Source organism: Mustela putorius, unplaced genomic scaffold (genome assembly GCF_011764305.1).
Source record: "Mustela putorius furo isolate JIRA1106 unplaced genomic scaffold, ASM1176430v1.1 tig00003858_pilon_pilon_pilon, whole genome shotgun sequence".
In the NCBI taxonomy this organism is placed as follows: domain Eukaryota; kingdom Metazoa; phylum Chordata; class Mammalia; order Carnivora; family Mustelidae; genus Mustela; species Mustela putorius.
This window is the reverse complement of record NW_025422010.1, coordinates 47,419,402-47,439,065: the sequence shown is the minus strand read 5'-3', so window position 1 is coordinate 47,439,065 and position 19,664 is coordinate 47,419,402. Positions and strand designations below refer to the sequence as shown.

Genomic DNA, 19,664 nt, shown 5'->3' with positions numbered 1-19,664 from the left:
TCACTATTTGGTGATGTAGATTCTGACTCATTCACACAGACATTGTGGTACCTAAAGTGTTGCAAAATTGGACATTTATATGGAGATGGGCTATTGGTTAAAAAAAAAAAAAAACCAGGCTGAGGGCTGGGAAGGATAAGGAATGAGTACAGTTTTTAAAAAATGAGCTCTTTGTCTTCTATCCTTCATCATGCCTAGCTCTCAGAGAGGTTTTGTCCAGTGAGAATAAAGAGCCCATGGGAATTACCCAGGAATCACCCTCCACTAAAAGGGATAGTTTTACTTCAGTGAGCAAGGGTGGGACCAGAAGTCTGCAATAGTCAATGCTGCTTTTTTCTCCTCCTCCTGCCAGGTGAACATTTGCATATTTAGAATGCTGACTCATTGAGGGAATCACAGCCTTGCTGAAATCCATAAGGTGATGCCTCTTTATCCTCTGTTAGGGGTTTTATCTAACATGAGGGCAGCAGTTAGATTGCAGGGGTCTGTTCCCCGTTTACCCACTGGCCTGATGCTCAAGGCCAGTTGCCTTTCCCCGCTATCATCTTGCTGATTATACTCACTCCGGCCCTCAAGCCCTTATCTGCCTGTTGAAATCTTACTAGTTATTCAAAGCCATGCCAATGCCTCCTCTAGACATGATCTTTCTCATCTGTGAACTTTTATAGTGTTTATTGTATCTGTTATGACACTTACTACATTTCCTTTTAATTATTCTTTTCACTTTTTATTTGAAAAAAATTTCAATGCCTATAAAATAAAGATTAGTAGAATAAACTCCCATGTGTTCCTCGGATAGCTACCACAATTATCAACATTCTGCCATTTTTTAAAATCACCTATATGTCCCATTTCCCACTCCACTTGATTTTAATTAATTTTGAATAATAGATTACGAGATCCTTAAAGTCAGGGACCAAATACACATATGTATATATACAGTACACACTATACTATGTAGTTTATATTAATAAACATAGTATATAGTATGTCATGTATACTAATATATATACTACAGTATGTGGGGTATACTAATGTATACATTATTCAATTTTGTTCTGATCATAAATATATCCTCATTGTAGAGATATGCAAAGTTAATATTTGGAAGACTGTGTACATTCCAGTCTTTGTCTTAAAAAACTTAATATGAAATTTCTATGTTGCTTTTAAAAAAAAATTTATTTATTTATTTGACAGACAGGGATCACAAGTAGGCAGAGAGGCAGGCAGAGAGAGAGAGAGAGGAGGAGGAGGAGGAAGCAGGCTCCCCGCTGAGCAGAGAGCCTGATGTGGGGCTCAATCCCAGCACCCTGGGATCATGACCTGAGCCAACGGCAGAGGCTTTAACCGAGTCGGCCACCCAGGCGCCCCTCTATGTTGCTTTTTAACTGAATATTTTACTATGAGCATTTTTTGGTATCCTTGAGTCTTTTTGAAAACATGATCTTTTAAAGGCAGCATACTATTCCATTATATATAGGTCTTCCATAATTTAAAGTTTCTTACTGTCGACCATAGTCTTGAACATACTTGTACATAAATACTTGTTCTCATTTGCAGAGGTATTGTTAGGATAGTTTCCTAGGGAATTGTTAGGTGAAAGGCTCTTCACGTAGCTTGCCAAACTGTTATCCAGAAAAAACTGTGCCAATTTGCATTACTTTTATCTTATTAACTTGGTAGTTGAAAAATGGTGTCTGATTGTGTTCTTTTTTAAAAAATGGCATTTTTCTGGGTTCTTAGTGATATTGGGCATGTTTCATGTTCAGAATTCTTATTTTATAAGCTAAATAAGGTGTTACCTAAAATTGCGGTAAATGGTACATGCCGTTTAGTGCTTTGCAGCAATGATCAATTATTTTTAGTATTTCACAAATCAGCTTTTGCTGTCTTTGAACTAGAATGTCTCTCTAAGTGCAAATTATGTTAGTTGAGAGTTGGTCTTATTTTATTTTTTGAATATTATTTTTCAAAATTGTCACTGTAATTTTCCCTTTACATCATATAACTTTATTGAGAAATGTAATTTTATCTGGAATTCTTCAGGTTAGGCAAAAATTCTTTGTCCAAGAAATATGCTCTCTGGTCTTGCTAAAATTGTAGGTTTTTTAAAAAAATCATTTATTTACGTATTCTACTGAATTTAGAGTACATTTAAACTTATTCTGGAATGAGTTTAGAGCTCTGTTTTTAAAGCGCTTAGTGCAATTTGTATATCCAGTAAAATAAAAGGTGCCATTTTCAAAACTGAGTTTTTGCATGCTAAGATTGTTCTTTTGCTGTATGAAATTTCCAAACCCCAGCACAGGAACTGAATGGAAACACTTACATTAATAAACTATTGTAGGTAAATATCTTGAGTTTCAGGAAAAAAGCAGAGAAGGCTATTGGGGTTGTTTTATTACCTTGCTCTAGGTTGTAAATCCAAAAGTAAAACTACCCTTTTATTAAAATCTCCTGTCCTTAGTTACTTCTAAACAAATCATACCTTGCCTGAGCTATGTTCAAATATGTTGCAAACCAATTTACTGTGTTGCATTGAAAAATAGTATTAAAAATATATGTGTTATGTGGAGGGGACACTCCACAGATCTACCCAGACATCAACAGGATATTATTGCCCCAAAGAAATGACGACAGTTTGCCAGCTTGATGCTTAGAGGAAGGAAATTTACAAACATCTCCAAGAGAGGCATGTTGAACGGTTGAAGGAAATGAGGCACGTCCTGCTTTTATTGTGCTTATTGGAGTGGGATTCCCAGAAGACTGAACAAGGCTGTCCTGAGACCTCTGTTTGGCAAAGATCGTGTTGACTCATATTTTATTTTTGTTTCGGTAAAGGTCTGCTATTGTTCCCATTTCTAATGTAGCTCATAAACACACAGCCAATATCATTTCCCCTTCTTTGGACTGATGTATACAAATAAATGAAATTCTACCGTCATCATTAGCTTGTATTCTGTTTCCATGAAGCAAAGAGTAACACGGAGGTCTCCGTGCAAGAAAGACCCTTTAAATAGAGAACTTCGAAAGTTCGTGAACTTCTATTTTAGAGTTTTAATCACCAGATATGTTGGGGGAATTTATTACTTCCTATTCATATGGCAGAGGAGAGCAGAGGTAAATATTTACCTACCTTGTATTTTGAAAGCTTAGCTTTGTTGGAAAAGTTTGATTTGTTGACTTCTGAATCCTCTACTTAAAAGTTGAATCACTGGACATTTTTAACTGTGATAGTTAGAAAGACTTCTAGTTTGAAATGCCTGGTTTTGAAACTCAGACTCATGTCATCCTTTGATGTTTTTAAATTTTTCTATCAACTTGTACACCTGTATCTGAGAAAGTAGTGGGAAATATTATAAACATTTCTGCTTTTTAAAATCTAACTTTTTTCGTTGTATCTCTCAAAATGCAGATGAGTGTCATAACTCTTTAGACAGAGAAATACCCCATGGAAGTTTTCCTCGGTCTTCTGGAGTGACTCAATCAGGCTGAGGGCAGACTGAGGGCTATATCTGGAGTTTGGGTTATGAATTTGTACCCTTAGCTTTGAGTCAGAAGATGTGGTTACTCTCAGTCTTATTCATTGAGTGACATTGCATAGACCCTCAGGGGAGACTTGGCTTTTGTTTAGAAGAAATTTAAAGGAGAAAAACATGCAAAAGAAAAATAGTGTGAGAAAGCAGAAGGCTAGTGTTTGTTACCAATCTGGTTTTGCTTTCATTTCTCTTAGTTATCCCTTAGGGTTATTGCTTTAGATAAATTTCCCAGTCATTTTAATGTATGGAAAATTCCAAAGAAGGGTATCATTTCAACTCTTCAAAGGTATGTTTCAGGGGGAAGATAGGAACTGATCCCTGAAGGAATTTCCCTGGCTGGAGTCCTAACATTTTAAGTTCCTGTGATTTTCACCCTCTTTCCCTTTTATTTTCGGCTCAGACCCCCCGGTAATGTCTGATTAATAGGATTCCAATGAGAGACAGGTTTGGGTGATATGTAAGGGTCTAAGGTGCTTCTGAATCAGGATTTTGAGGAGCGATGTTAAGGTAGAGGTAACTCTCTATTGTCTTAGTGCAAAAGGACAGAGGATTTGGGGATACTTACTTTGGGTATCACTTTAAGCAATTAGAGATTTGCCTCTGATGACCTGGATGGTCTTTATATTATTTGTTGGGGGGAGTCATTCCCTCAGCCTTCCAGTTTCTAAAAGAACTCAGTTTGGTTTATAATCTTGAGGGCTTCTTTCGCACACTAGGTTGTCAGGGAACATCAAGTATTTTCTGAGTAGTTTTCTACACTTTGAATTAAGGCTATAAAAATAAGAAGTAGTACCAGCCTGTGCACGGAGTATGTGTGTATGGGGATGTGTGTATGTACACGTATATGCTTTTCGTTGCGGACTTGCTTGCTTAGGTAAGTATAATTGTACTTAGGTAAGTATAATTGTAGCAGAGAGTAACCTAGGTAATATCAAGCAAGGCTTTGGAGATCTTAGTTCTATAGTAATATGATTTAAAAAACTGTGCTGTGTCTAACATTGCTTCACAAAATCCACAATAACTTGGGTATAGTAAATTGACAGTCCCTTTTAAAAAAAATATATTTATTTCACAGACAGATATCACAAGTAGGTAGAGGCAGGTGGGCGGGGCGGGGTGGGGGGAGGGAGAGGCAAGCTCCCTGCTGAGTAGAGAGCCCCATGCAGGGCTCCATCCCAGGACTCTGGGATCATGAGCTGAGCTGAAGGCAGAGGCTTTAACCCACTGAGCCACCCAGGCGCCCCTTGACAGTCCCACAGTCCCTTCTTAATGTTCCTTGAATACTTATAGAAGTAAGACACATATAGACACACTTTAATTCTGATTAATCTAATTTTTGGTGTGAAATATTCAAAGGTCAGCAACTGGAACTCAGAAATGGAGTATTTTTCTTGTTTAAAATGCATTAAGATTTAATAGCATGCAGACACTCTTACTGCAATTTTTGAGGGAAGATTTACTCTGAGGTTTACTCCAGATCATCTGTTTTAACAGTTAATCAAAATACAATTCAAGTTTGGTTTGGTTTTTTAAAACTCGGCACATAATTTTTAAAAAGTAAGCAGATTTCTCCCATAAGTTGTGAAGATTTTTGTAGCATGGCAATTTTGTTACTCGTCGATTGTTACTGTGTTCTCAGGAATAAGAAGGTATGAGCAGCAACAATACTTACTGTGTACGTTTCTGGACTTACTGTGTACGTTTCTGGTATTTAAAAATGAAACCTGAAGTGTTCAGTGGGAAGGGCGAGCTTCAAATCTCAGCTCTACCACTTCTACCTGGAAGCTGAACAACACAATTACTTAATTTCTCTGTAAAACGAGGGTATTACAAGTACCTACTTCATCAGCTGGTGAGAGTTAAGTTAGTTAATACACTGAAAGCATTTAAAACAGTGTTTAACTCACAGTAACTTCTCAACACGTGTATTCAAGATCTTATCAGGATCAAATTTAGAGAGGAAAAACTTAATGGGGCCGTTTCTCAGTTATTAGTAATTCTCATTACATTTGAAAATTCAGTGAAATACTGACATTCGGAAATGATTCTCTCCCATGCTGGCAGTAGAATTGCTGTATCTTTGTGCACATGTGTATCGTAATGTGCATTGTTCTAGCTGATGTTTTTCCATTGGACATTTGGCTTCATCTTACAGAAGGAAAACAACGTTTTTAGAATCTGGATGCTACCAGAGGATTCTCATTTTTTTTTTTTTTTTTTTTAATCCAAATGCTGATTCTACCTGGGAATTGGGAGGTGGTGGCCACAGCTCTTTCTGGGTTTGTTGAAGTTCTACTTATGAGAAAGTAGCTGAATCCTTTCTGCCAAGAGAGGAAGTGCTGTTTTATTACAGAATCACGTGGGTTGACGATCATTGAACCAGAGAGAAAAACTGCTGCTGTTCGATGTCCATTACAAGTGATCAGTCTTTCTAGATCTGAAACAATGATTTAAAAAAAAAAAAATGACCCCGTCTTTAAGTAAAACTGAGATTTAAGGGTTTAGCTTCAGAATCTCCAGGCTTTAAAATGGGAGGAACAAGCTTTCCAGGTTCTAGCCCACTCTTTCACTTCACCGATCAAGAAGCCTGGGTGTCTCTATGGGGTTTCCGCGTTGGACTGCCAACTCTAGCCCTCAGACCAGCTGAATCCAGGCCTGGGGTTCCTTCCGTGTGAACGCGCTTTGTTTTCTCCCCTCGCCCCACTCACACTTTCATGAAATAAACCTACTCTCTTACCATTGTCGTAGTTAAGCACAGAGACTAGATCTGTACGTTCTGGATTTCGAAATTGGTTTCCCATGTCATAGTGACTTGCTCTAGCAGCTGTCTCTCAATTTCCTTATCTGTGCTGCAAGGGTAATAATTTTATAGAATTACTGTGAGGATTAAATAAGTTATTTCTGGTCAGTTGCTTACAAGAATACTTGGCATACGTGTAAGCTATAATAATAGTTATCGCATTATTAATGATTATATAATAATTATTTTACTATTAGCGATAATATATTGTCTGTAGACACTTTAGCTAGCTTTCAAGATCGAACAGACTACAATAAAAAGGTGGCTTTGTAGGGGAGAGAACTGCACGGATATCTAGTGAAATTGGGGCCATAAATCATTGAACATCTTGCTTCATTTTTGTGTGAGTTATTTGGATTGACTAAGTGCTCTGGGTACCGGGCTGGGTTACCATCTGCTGTGTTTTGCCTCCATAGGTCCGGCTTGTTCTCCTAGGGAATGGCGAGGTAGAAAAAAATGCCAATAACCTAACTCCAAAACGTATCCTAACTGTCTTGTTCACATTTATAGGACAGTTTTATTGCTGTAGGTAAGACGGATAACTGGGCATTATTCCAACATCTTGGCAGTTTTCCTTTTTCAAGGTACTAATATTAGGATTAGTGTGTCGTTTTAAAGCCATTGCCTTTCTGCACCTTATAATTGCTTGTTCTGGAGGGAGGCTCGAAAGATTTGAATTAGGGTTTTTCTGCCAACTATGGGAAGGGAGGTCTATTTTGTTTCAATACTTTGCTTCGTTTTTGAAGTTGGTACCATGGTTCGTTTTACCAATAGAACAAGTCAGAGGCTGTGTGGATAAGCTGTTTGTGTATAGGGTAGATGCAGACGGAGGCAGTGAGGACCCATGAGCGAGAAGGGTATAGCTCTGTCCGTTGATTTTGTGTGTGTGTGTGCGCTTCTGTTTGTTTTGGTCTTGGTATCAAATGTTCAGCAGTGCACTGATTTGTCTCATCTGTTATGTTTCTTTTTTTAAAAATTATTTTCTAGATTTTCTTTAATGTCATCTATTTTAATAATGAAATAACAAGTTTGTCCAAATTGAATACCATCAACAATGTTAATTGCTTCGAAAAATGGGAACGCAAATTGCATGGCATCAAATCTCTATAGATTAGTCTATTTTATTTTATTCTTACTTAGACATAATTGGCACATAACATTGTACTAGTTTTAGATGTACAACATAATGATTTGATGTGTGTATATTGTGAAATGATCACCACAGTCATTTTACTTAACACCCATCACTTCGTGTAGTTATGGGTGTTTTCTTCCCCCATGTGTTGAGAACTTTTAAGATCTACTCTCTTAGCAGCTTTCAGATATACAGGACAGTATTGTTAACTGTTGTCACCATGCTGGACACTGTGTCCCCAGGACTTACTTATCTTATAACTGGAAGTTTCTACCTTTCTCCCCCCTGCAAAGATTTATTTATTTATTTGAGATAGAGAGTAAATGAGAGCAGGAGAGCCGACAGGTCAGAGGGAGAAACCAACTCCCCGCCACACAGGGAGCCTGATGTGGGACTCGATCCTGGGACTCCAGGATCATGACCTGAGCTGAAGGCAGTTGCTGAACCAACTGAGCCACCCCGGTGCCCACGTTTGTAGTTTTTGACTTTATTTTTGATATCAGTACCAATGTTGGAGGGGGTGGGTAGAGTGATTTGCCTCATCTATTATGTTTCTTTAAATCAAAGCCTGGATGGATTAAGAAGTTTCAGTTGTTTATAAAAAAAATCATGTCCTCTAAAGTATTGAAGAACATAGTGTTTGCATTTACCAGCATATTGTAACTAGTGATGGAAATGCTTTGCTATTTTACTCAAATACTGGTAGCATTTCTACTTTTTCTAAGAGAACCTGGTGCTACCATAGGTATTAGTAAGTAGCTCTTCACATGTAGGGACATAATTAGTCCTTCTGAATTCATACAATACTTTTCTGATCTTTTCTTACGGAGTTAGAAAAAAGTTTTTACCTCATATTATTGTTCTTCAAGGGAGTGAATAGGATATGGTGGAAAAAAAAAAAACCATGCACACTGTATTTAGGCCTGGTCATGAACTTCAACTTTTGTGATCACTTGTTTATAGAACCTTGGGCAAAATTTAATATAAGTTCTTCCAGAGGCTTAGTTTCCATCTTCATGTAATTGTTATAAAGACTCAAAGAGATAAGCTTGGTTTAGTTCCCATACACGTGCAACAAATGTGAGGTCCCTTTTCTTATCTTTTTTACAGACTCCGTGAGAGGAGCATTTATAGATTCAAACATATTCTTGACAGTGGCCATGCTACCTAAGAGTTGCTGCGCAAGTGTTATGGAATGAACACATGTAGAAGAGCAGAGGGGAGAAAAGTCCATGAAGGGAATTAGATTAGATTTCAAGGAAAAGTTGGCTATTCCATTTCCTGTTCTCTGCTAACATGTTGCTAAGTCTATAGGACCTTATTGCTACTGTTGCTGAAAGTAAGGGAGTTTCCCAGCAATGTTCTAGAATGGAACTAGAATTCTGTAATTTGACATGAAAATTGTGGTGCCTGAGCTGGTTATCTTCTGAGTGTTTATGGAAGTTATGAATCAGGGTTAGCGCCTCATTTTTGGAGACCACCAGGAGCTCTCCCAGAGATCTGGGTACTATTGCTGATACTGACAAGCTACCCTTTGGAAGCCCAGTTGACTCATCCATGTCATACATTGGCCAATGTCTGTTCTATCCTTTTTTGAGAACGAAGGAATGATATGTGAACATTATGTTCACAGTGTAGAAAAAGGTTGGTGATGGCGATCCTGATAATGATGATGATATTGATGATTATGGTACCAAAGTATAGAAAATTCATGCCTTTCTAGCTTGGAATTTCCACGATTGCAGGGTGATAAAAATTTTCTGTTTTTGATGCTCATTGCATTTTATCCAACTAGGAAATGGGCCTTTAAAATTCGACACAAATAACTAAATTATTTTCTTTTGTTGGTGAAGATTACTTTAATTTCAGAGGCATATCTGGTTAAGATCACCTCACATGAGGATTCTCAAAATCATACCGTGCCTCACTAGTAACTAAAGTGGTTTAAATAAAAGACATTCAGAATGAATAAGGGTAAATCAGAGGTAATTAATATCTATTGGTAAGGAGTTGGCACATACAAAGTGTCAACAGTAGACATTTTTTAGAAATTGAAATGTTACCATGGAATCACTGTAAAGTTGAATATCTGAAGATACCTACTTTCAAGCTGTTAAGATGAAGTTAATATTCATTTTATGTCCCGTGCTTGAAACCTCTCATGCTCTGGAATTTTCCTGTCTATTAAGAAATAGCTTTAGAAAAAAAAATTAGTCAATGCCTTAACTTGCATGTAAGTTCTTTTCCTTGACTTGTACGTGAGTCGTGTCGTCTTTGTAAAAAGTATGATGAGGTGGCATATACTTACTATTATAATACCATTGGTTAAAGTTTCAAAGTCAGAGTTTCGTGTTTACATTTTCCCTATATTGTCTGACTTTGTAGTCCCTGCTTTTAAGTGGTGTCCCAAAATAGCAACAAAAGAATAAACGGTGAGTTGGGTGTATTAGGTCTGTGTGATCTGTTTACTGAGCTCCTTCTTTATCTGGTTACCAAGGATGGGCTAAACTTCTAACCCAAGATTCCTTTATTGTGCTATACTGTCCTTTAAATGGCATGAAAAACAATAAAATAATTTCAAGGTGCTAGTGGGGAAAATCTCTAGGGGACACCCAACAGATAAGTTTAAGGACTTTAGATATCCAAATAGAGTCAAAACTAGAATTGGTTGGTTACTGAATTCAGTGGCTTTAGATTTAAGGACATAAGGTGTTGGAGGAGGATCCTGGTGAAAATCTGTCATCTAACTCCTTTTCTCTACAATGAAAAAAATGGGGAAAAAAGTATAGACACAAGGAAACATTATAATTAGTATATCTGTTTTGGTTTTTTTTCTTTTTCTTTTCTTTTTTTTTTTTCCTTTTCACTTAGGGGATTTCAAATTCATATGAGAATTGCTGAAGGACACAATTAAGTTACAACAAATATTCTCCTTTCATTGTAAAACTTGTAAAACACTGGTTTTGAGTTGCTACTTATCTATGGCTATTTCTCTTTTTCCACTTCATTGTTAGTGTTTGTATGATTGGAGGGGGGGGGGTCTACTGGATGGTGTTGCTCACAGTCCACAAAGCCTTTTCCTCCTTCTGTTGAAAGAAGGCACAGCTGAAGTCAGTCTTTGCCTTTTCATGATATGGGGAGGCAGTGGAATCAAAGCCGGCAGGATGAAAGCCCCAAAGCTTCCTGTTTCCAGCTGTTTTCCTCAGCGAAGATTTTTTTTTCCCCCTCCCAAAGATGATGCTTCCTTTCAAGGGGTTTTTAATCTGCAAACTGTTTCCTCAGTTTATTTCACTACAGTAAATTGTGTTCCCTTCAGGTCATATCTGTCTCTTTTAAAACCCAACCTGTCCTTTTCAGTGGTGTTAGTTGCTACTCAAAAGAACAAATGTGATTTATAAAGTCCCTTTAATGAGGTACAAAGACCAATAAACCTTCACCACTGGAGTTTCGTCTTTTTAGTTGCTGTATTTTCATTTATGAAAAATTTTAGATGCCAAAAAGCCATTGAGAACACTATTAATTTGACCATTTAATATTTGTAAACAAAGCAGTTAAGAGTAAAATATGTTGTCATAGCCTTAAGGTTTATTGTGTTCTTTTTTTTTTTCCTTCTAAATGCAGTATAATGATCTGTGATTTGTTTAATGTAAATGCTTAAAATTAAAATGAAGGCACTGGAAACTGCATAAATGCTAAAATGAATATTAAGAGTGGTTTGATTCATTAAGTAATGATAGGAATACAAATAGGACTCTTTTACTGACGGTTTTTACTTCACTTCTCGAAGGTTTTTACTTCACTTCTCGAATTGACGTTGGTTCTGAATTTACATTTGTAAATTCTACTTCCTTTGAGGATAAAGGAAATGAAAATAATGAATTCTCTTAATCACTTGCTAAACATAATCCAAATAATATTCACTGGACCTTCTACCCATTTCCTAGATCTTCCTGGCTTCTGGCTTAATAATAATAGCCAGCAAACCTTGACTTGTATTCAACTTATTTAAGTGAGCCACACTTAAATGAATAACACTGCGTGGCAAAAATTCCCCATTTCTTTATCTCTCCTCTTCCCACCAATACTTAACCTTACCTCCCCAAAGTGGGGGGGAACCACCGCAAAAGGCTTCAAATTATTTCCCTGTTCTTTGAGCGAATTCTTGGTGATAGAAGGAAGCCAGGAGCATATGGGGGAGAAGCACCTCATTTCATTTTCACTTTAATGCTAACTCTAACATATGCTTTTGAATTGAAGTAGGGTCCCAAATGCCAATATATGTTCAAAGAATTCAACACTAAAAAAAGTCCCCCCCTATTTTCTCCTGTTGCCCGCTCCTTTGAGGGTGAGCGGCTGATAGGGCTTAAAATCATGAGCGTGCCTATTTTATCTGTACTGTTTAATAGAGAGCTATGAAAAAAAAATGGCAATTAACATATTCAGACAGAAAATCATCCTGGCTGAATGACTCATTAAATAGTCGTATAAACAGGATGTGCTGAAATGAACTGGTACAAAATTTAGTTTCATTGGTCTTTTTGCTCATTATCAGCACTTTAAGAAGCAGACTCGTGGGTGCTTAGAGGACACTTAAATTTCTTTTCTCTTTATTTTTTTCTTAAATACTTCTCCCCTCCTCCACCTCCTGCCATTCCTAATTCTCCGGCAGGCTAGTATCACCCATCTAAAAATGGAACATTGTGTTGGAAACCAACCAAGTTAGGGGTAAGAGCTTCCCAGTTTTGTCTAGCACAGTGGTTTTCTTCCCGGTTGATAATCACCATGGACTTGAAGTTTTTATTGTTATTATTATTATTTTTTTTGTTAATACACAGACATTCCAGAACCTCATTTTTTGGGATTCCAATTCAGTAGGTCTGGAGTAGGGCCTGGGAGTCTATACTTTAATAAAAGGCCCCATGGGATTCAGAGAGCCAGCTCGGCCCGCGAGCCAGTCACTGATTGTTGTCCCGTCAGAGAAAAACTCCCTTCTCATGTACCTGATCTGTAGCCACATGGCCTTCATACCAGTGGGTTGCACTTTTGGTTGTTAGAATCATCGGGGGATCTTGGGAAAATAAGGATGTTTGACTTCACTCTCAGTTAAATTGGAGAGTTTTAAAACCTAGTCAGGTTTACCAAGTCCTACACAAACGGATGGAGGTAGACTTAGCTGAAAAAGTTCTTTCTAGTTTTCTTTGCAAGGTGCTTGCTTTATCCTGTGCTAAAACTCGTCTCTCTGCACACACCCACAGCGCCACACACATGCACGTGCACACACATACACACACACCCCACTTAAACCTTTTGTCTTTTTGAAGGCTTTCATCATTTACTGGTACCCTGTTCCTAGGTGGGAATGTAATGTTCTGCTCTCACGTTGTGGCAGCGTCCTATTTCTAGGTGAGTACCACATCTGTGATGTGCAGATGTGTTGGTCTAATGTTAGCACCCTGCAAAGGCTCAGGCCAAAAGGAAAAAGAGCAGGATAGCAGTTTAGCAAAGGAAAGAGGATGCCTCTATCGAGTCCCTGTTCTTCAGGAAAAATTCCAAATAAACAGATTTCTTCAGCAAGTTGTGGCATTATGTTGGAGCCTTTCATTACAATGAATAATACTAGTATTTCTTAGACCTGTTCTGTAAAAAGTCTTAGATCGGCCATAAATGAAGATTTAAGAAAGACACCTTCCTCACTTCAAGGTGAAGAGGGAGAATTTCCGCAAGAATAATCCTGTGTGCAGGCATATGAGAGCTGTACTTCCCTATTGCCCAAAGGTATTTAACCCTTCCTTGGCCTTAGGGGTATTCACATGTTGCTTATTATCAAGGAGGAACCCATCGTCTCTAGGAAAGAGTTCCTTCTTACATTGAACTTTCTCTATGCTGAAGCCCCTTGAAATTATTGAGGAAAGACGTCCTTTAAACACCAGGCAGGCAGATCCGAAGCTGGTGACAGAAGGGGGGATTTGACTGAGCTCCTGGGGTCTTAGGTCCCCAGGCATCTATGACCTTGTGTGAGAAGAAAAGCCAGCAACCGCTCCCCTTGACTTAGGAGGGAGATGCCAGGTGGGGAGGTTTGCTAACTCATTGGTTTTTACATCTCTTGTCTCAGTGTTCCTGTGGTAGACCCCTGACTCCTCATGACTGCTCCAGACTCATAAGTATATATAAGGGTTTCCAAGGAGACAGAGCCAAGGAGTTTTCCTTAGAGAAGACAGCTGGCTTTGGCCTAGGCACTAGCGAGAGTTAGGACTGTTGTCTGGTCTCTACAGTGTAACAGAGTCCGGACTCCTAGTTAAGGGAGGTAGTCATGCTTTAGGGTCTAGGCTTGTAGCCTGTGTAGGGACAGAGGGCTCAAAATCAGGATCATGCAAGGGGAGCTCAGTGTTTGCAGGACCCTGAGCATGCATGTCTCCTTCCCTAGGGCACCTAGAGGCTTCATTTGTCTCATCCCAGAGCCAGCACTGGGAGGGAGCAACAGAGGTCAGGAGAACCATTGGTAATGTAGGTTTCCAAGGCTTTGACTTCATTTACTATGATCGATAAAGTGCCTCCTTGCAAAAATATCTTGATAGACTTCCAGGAAAAGAAACACTTGTGTGTGACTGACGTGCTGGCGGTGCCCATGGCCACGTGTGTCACCCTGGTGGAGGATAATCGTCCTATTATTTTTTGTCAGTAGGTATAACAAGTGGGTAGTGCTTTGTGCATTCCGCTGTGATGAATTAATTTTGTGTTCATTGTAGTAGCACTGATCATAATGAATTAATTTGGTATTCATGTGGATGTCAGAGTTTTTTTTTTTTCTCTTCCAGTTTCATGTAGCTTTAGTTAATGGATACTTTAGAAGAATAACATATCTGATCCCATTCTCGTGTTGGCTTTTCAGAGTCTCCCCCTCCTCAGGATTGTGTAGTATTCTGTGTTTAAAAATACTTAATGTAAAAAATAAGTCATATTTTAATAACATTATATTGAGTTTTAGCATTTTCCCTGCTTTTACAAAGTAAGGGAAATAAGTAAATAGTTATGGCACGTTGAATGATAGTAACTTGTATATTTTAGTTTGGTTTTAGAAAAATCTGAGCCAAATGTTTGTAATTCGTAGCTTTGTTGAAGACAAATATTTCATTCTCTTCTGCAAATATAAAATAATGAAAACTGCTTGCCATATATAGTAGTTTGCTCTTCTTTTAATTTTTTCTCTCTTCCTTTCCTCCCAGACAAGATTGATAAATGTATGTGCATACATTATTTATCTGTTCATGTAAGGACACATAATTGGCTATTAGATATGGTAATTGCATAAATAGATCTTATTCAAACTCATTTCCTTTTCTGTTTATAAAATAAATGTTTTCATTAAATTGGAATATAGACCGAAATAGAAGTGCCTGATTTAGGATTGAGAAACCAGGTACCCAAGCAAAAATCAAACTAAATCCTTGGAAACTTTTTCCCAACTTGGGCTTTAGCTTATATACTGCTTCTTAATTTGTTCATCATGGTGGCTAATTATTGAAGATATTTATAATAGAGCAAGGGTCTCCTTCATCACTCATCCACCTGCTCGGCTGATTTGCTCCCACTGGGAATGTGGTGGGACCTTTTAAGAAGAGATTTTTGTCCTTAGAAGCATCAATATGCCATTTTGGGTTTTTCTTTAAATTTGAACTTGGAAATGGTATCATCTTCCCCACACACCCTTGGGGCTTTAAACTTTTCTTTCTTCCTTCCTTTATTTTTTTAAAAATAATTTTACAGCTCCTGTGCAATTTGATTCTGAGCAGCAGCTGTGTCCCATTCTAGAACGCTGTGTTTCAGTAGTTGATGGTTCTTGTATATATTTTACTACTTAGAGTATATAAAGAAGTTGGGACTCAATTGCAAATGGCAAGGACCATATAACTGGGTTGCTATTGCTTTCATTATTTTTGTTATTATTGTAACAGCTTGTACAGTAATATGCTAACAAAGATTTATGGTTTCATGCAGCAGGAGGAAATGTTGGGATGGAAGAGAAAACTCATGTTAAAACAAATGTCTATAATAATAAGAAGAAAACAAAACTGAAAAAAAGCTCTAAGAGAATTGTTTCTAGTATAAATATTTTTATTAACATTTGCTATGGTTTGAAGATCTTGAAAGCAATTGTTTATGCATTTCTGGAATTTAGATATGTTGTATGCCTATATGTGCCTGGTTGTTCTTGGAAGGGGATCTTTTTTCTTTCTTTCTCTCTTTTTTTAGTTTGTGTATGTGTGTGTGTGCATGTGTGTGTGTTTTGTTGAACCGGAACACACAGCTATTGAATATGCAACGAACAGAAAATTTATGGAGGGCAGAATTATGAGTATCTGAGGAAAGTTTAATTACTTTTATAATTTAGATAAGCTTCATAATTTATTGTAACACACTGTACTTTGGCACAATTTGTAACAATTACAAAGCACTTGAGTTTAGGTTCTTTACTTGGCAGCTATAAGCAGAGTTAGCTTAGGAAAACTTTAGTATTTACTTTACTTCCCAGCCTTGCATTAAGGGCTTACGCTGTAGTGTTTTTGTTGCTCCCTTTTTCATTGACCACATCTCTGGGTTTTATTTCCCCAGAAAACATGTATTACAATATAGCAGGCTTGTGGTTGTAAACGAGAAGGAAGCCAGCTAAGAAGGGACATGAAGATATCTATCAATGCCCAAAGCAATGAAAGGAGAAACTCAGGGAATAGCTCAAATTATGCCTGCAGATGATTGGTGCTGAAACCCAAAAGAAAAAGACCTCCCCGCGCACCTCCTTGTAAAGGACGGACCCAGAATAATGCAACCTATTCAGAATTGCAACAATTTTTGTTCTTTTTAATGAATGGGAATTTATTTTCTTAATTAAGAAAGGAACAGTGTAGAATAGCTCCTTCTCCTCTTAGGTCTGGATTATTTTGCTATTACAGAAATTGCTGCCTAGTATACAATTTTATGACCTCGCTATTTTGTACGAAATTAATCTTATTTATTGTTCACTTTTGTCATGCCTTTAAATGTGCTTTCCGTGTTTATTTATCCTGCTGACACTGAACGTAATCAATGAAAGCAGGCGATTTTAGCAACAGATTTTGATGGTTTTAAAGACATTTTCCTTATAAAACTGTCTTCGTTTGTGCTCTGAGGAATTTTTACATTCACTGTCTCCTTTTAATCACTGAGCCCCAGAGTAGTATTAGCTCTCCTAAAACCTCACACTTGGTCCATCTCTCTCCTAATTCATTGATCGTAACAGTTTTGTGTAACACTTGGAACTGTCAAAAGTGTTTTTGTATTTATTGTATGTTTAGGACAAGATTAAAAACCCAAGCTATTCTCCAGTTGGAGGTGGAAATAGTCCTGAGCAACTTAGGACCTTTTGTGCCTCTAATACCTTCCTATAGTCCCCACCTTCTTTGTGGGCTATTCTGATGTGACCTGTGAAGATTTCTGCTCTGGTTTTCGATTCTCCTGTGTCAGTCCAGATTTTTGATAAATCACTTGGAGCAAAACACTGAGGCAGCTCATCCATTGGCTCAAGTGAAATCAATCGTCTCAATCAAACAGGTTTTGCAGTGGTTAAAATAATAAAACCAGTAGCCCTGTGGTTGGGCTCTTGATGATTAAAGAACCAGGCCCAAGAATGCATTTATTTTCTTCTAAAAAGCAAGTCAAGACTCTTATTTATTTGAGCTGTGTTGCTTTGTATAGATTTCTTTCCTTAAAAGAAAGGCCTCATTACCTATTTCAGATCTTTCTAAGGTATTGCCATAAGATACTCTTTCCTCTTAATGCAGGGTTGAAAGGATCAAAGTTGATAACTTTAACTCAGATACTTTAAATTAAAAAAAAAAAAACCCACCAGTTTATTATCTGTGTTTTGCTTTTAAGATTTATGTTCTTACAAAAGTACAATGTTCCTGACTGAATATGAGCCTGCTGGTGAGGGTCCCATGTATAGGAGAATAGTTCTCTTGTCTGACATGCTCTGGGTTGTTTTAATGTTGCAGGCGAATGTGTTCTACTCTGCAAATAAATGTACTTCTCCTATTCACGTTCCTGATGGCTGGTATCCTTAAACCCTTTTGTTCAGGGTATTATTGTCCTTTATCCTGAAAAATGTCCCTGATTGTAGTACCCTAGTACTGTAAATCAATGGGGACTGAATTCAGTGCCTGCTAAGTAGTGTAAGGCAACCCTTTAAATGCAAATGCATCAGGGCTAGTTTTAATGTAATTTTAATAAGGCTGAAACCATTTTGAAGTAGACTTAAATCATAATACTAATCTCAAAAGACTCTCTATTTAGCTGGGAAGGCCCTTTATTCTCACTGGCCATTTTTCCTCTATGTGCATCCAAAGCACCTTTCATCTGATTCCACGGTTTTTATTCAGTATATCTCCCCCACCACCCCCACCCCTAAATAGAATATACATACAGTTCGTGGTTACTTTATTAGTTGGAGATGAGCCTGTATTAATTAACTAAAACACAGTTTCACTTCAATTTCTTTATGGTGGGAGCTTACTGACCAGTCGTTTTGTTTTAAAAAATAAATAGATGAATTGCTAACATATTGTTATGTTTTGGCCAAAGAAGTAAAAATACAGCTGTTGATGCTGATTTAAAAAGTTAGGAATAAAACTTAATGTTTAAATAGTTCAGGGAGTGACTGCAGAGTCACAGAAATGAGGAAAACATTTGCAAAATGAAGTCTGAGCTGAAGTCCAGTATTCTGCAGTAGTCTAGATTCTTGGTTTCACCAACTTTCAACATTGGAATATGTATGAAATACATTTGCTGTTGATATTTGGGTTCATGGGAAGGGAACAGGAGCATTGGCCTGGGGAGATAAAATGGATTAGGGACCAGTTTCACAAAAGATCTTAGAAGCTGCTGGCAAGAATGGGGCTGGTTTTCCCATATGAGTTATTGTCATATTCTAGAGAAGCAAAGGAGTTTTTTTTTTTTTTCTTTTAAGATGTATTTATTTATTTGAGAGGCCAGGAGGGGCAGAGGGAGAGGGAGAGAGTCTTAACCAGACTCCCTGCTCAAGGTGGAGCCCGTCACAGGGCTCTAACTCATGACCCTGAGAACACTACCTGAGCCGAAACCAAGAGTCTAACACTTAACGGACGGTGCCACCTAGCTGCCCCAGGAGTTTTGATCTTTGGATATTTAACTTTGGATGTGAATGTTAATTTATAATTTAATTAAATAGCATAATTACAGCATACATTATTTATAGATTGACTTTTCTACTTTTTTTGTGTTCAAGAATTATCAGGGAGGAGATGCTTAAGTACTAAAGTTCATACTGTATTCCATTGATTAGCTTTTAATGTAGTTCTTATAATTCACAGAACGGTAGTTTATAATTTCAATTACTCCTCTTTTCCTGTTGAGCTTTTTGAAAGAATAACTTAGACAAGCATTTTTAAAAAACCTGTTTTAAGACATGTTAGTAGGAATTTTATTTTGAGTACATTCTGCATTAAAGATTGTAAAACACCCGAGGAGGGTGATATATTTTGTGGTGATTTCAAAACTATTTTCACCAGAGAACTCCTTTTTTCATAGAATACATTTTGCATATGGAACATTCTGCAGAAAACAATTTTGGGAAATGCTAAGTTAGCCCCTGGTTTGTTTTTTTTTTTTTTTTTTTCCCCAGTCCTTGCAAATTGGTGGTGGTTTCTAGCTAGCTTTTTTTTTTTTTTTTTAAATACTGGTCACCGATCCTTTCCATTTGTTTAGGACAGTTTCCTAAACTAGATGTGCTCCTCATGCTAACAGTATTCTCCTCTTGAAATGCTACTAACAATTGCTGAACAGATAATGAGGTCAGCTACCCAAATATTTTAACACCAAATGATAGCATTATCTAGGGGAGATGGGCAGCTACATCAAGAGAGCTGTTCTAGCCTCTTGGCCCGGCTTTGGTCTATTTCCTAAGAAAGGAGTGCACATGTGCGCACACACACACTCATGCGTACATGTGTGCACATGCACGTGTGCCCCCTCCCCCCACTGCATCATAGCAGTTTGGTCCCAGTAGTGACCACTGGGTCTAGATCATGGCCTTGGAGATGCACCTGACTTTGAACTCCAAGTAGGTAATGTAAATGAGTGAGGCAGAAAATAGGAAAGGTCCAGAGAACCAGGACAT

The 19,664-nt window shown here is 37.7% G+C and overlaps 1 protein-coding gene across 13 annotated transcripts in view; it reads left to right on the top strand.

Moving 5' to 3' along the window:
• TCF4 (transcription factor 4) overlaps positions 1–19,664 on the top strand; it is a 350,746-nt gene that overhangs the window by 69,949 nt on the left and 261,133 nt on the right. Inside the window, exon 1 of one of the 13 annotated variants that reach the window (XM_013052731.2) lies at positions 2,968–3,123. The exons of the other annotated variants lie outside the window; for them this stretch is intronic. Coding sequence (XP_012908185.1) covers positions 3,105–3,123 — 19 coding nt within the window. The 5' untranslated portion in view covers positions 2,968–3,104. Of the gene's footprint in view, positions 1–2,967; positions 3,124–19,664 lie in introns of those variants that run through there. 13 annotated transcript variants of the gene reach the window in all.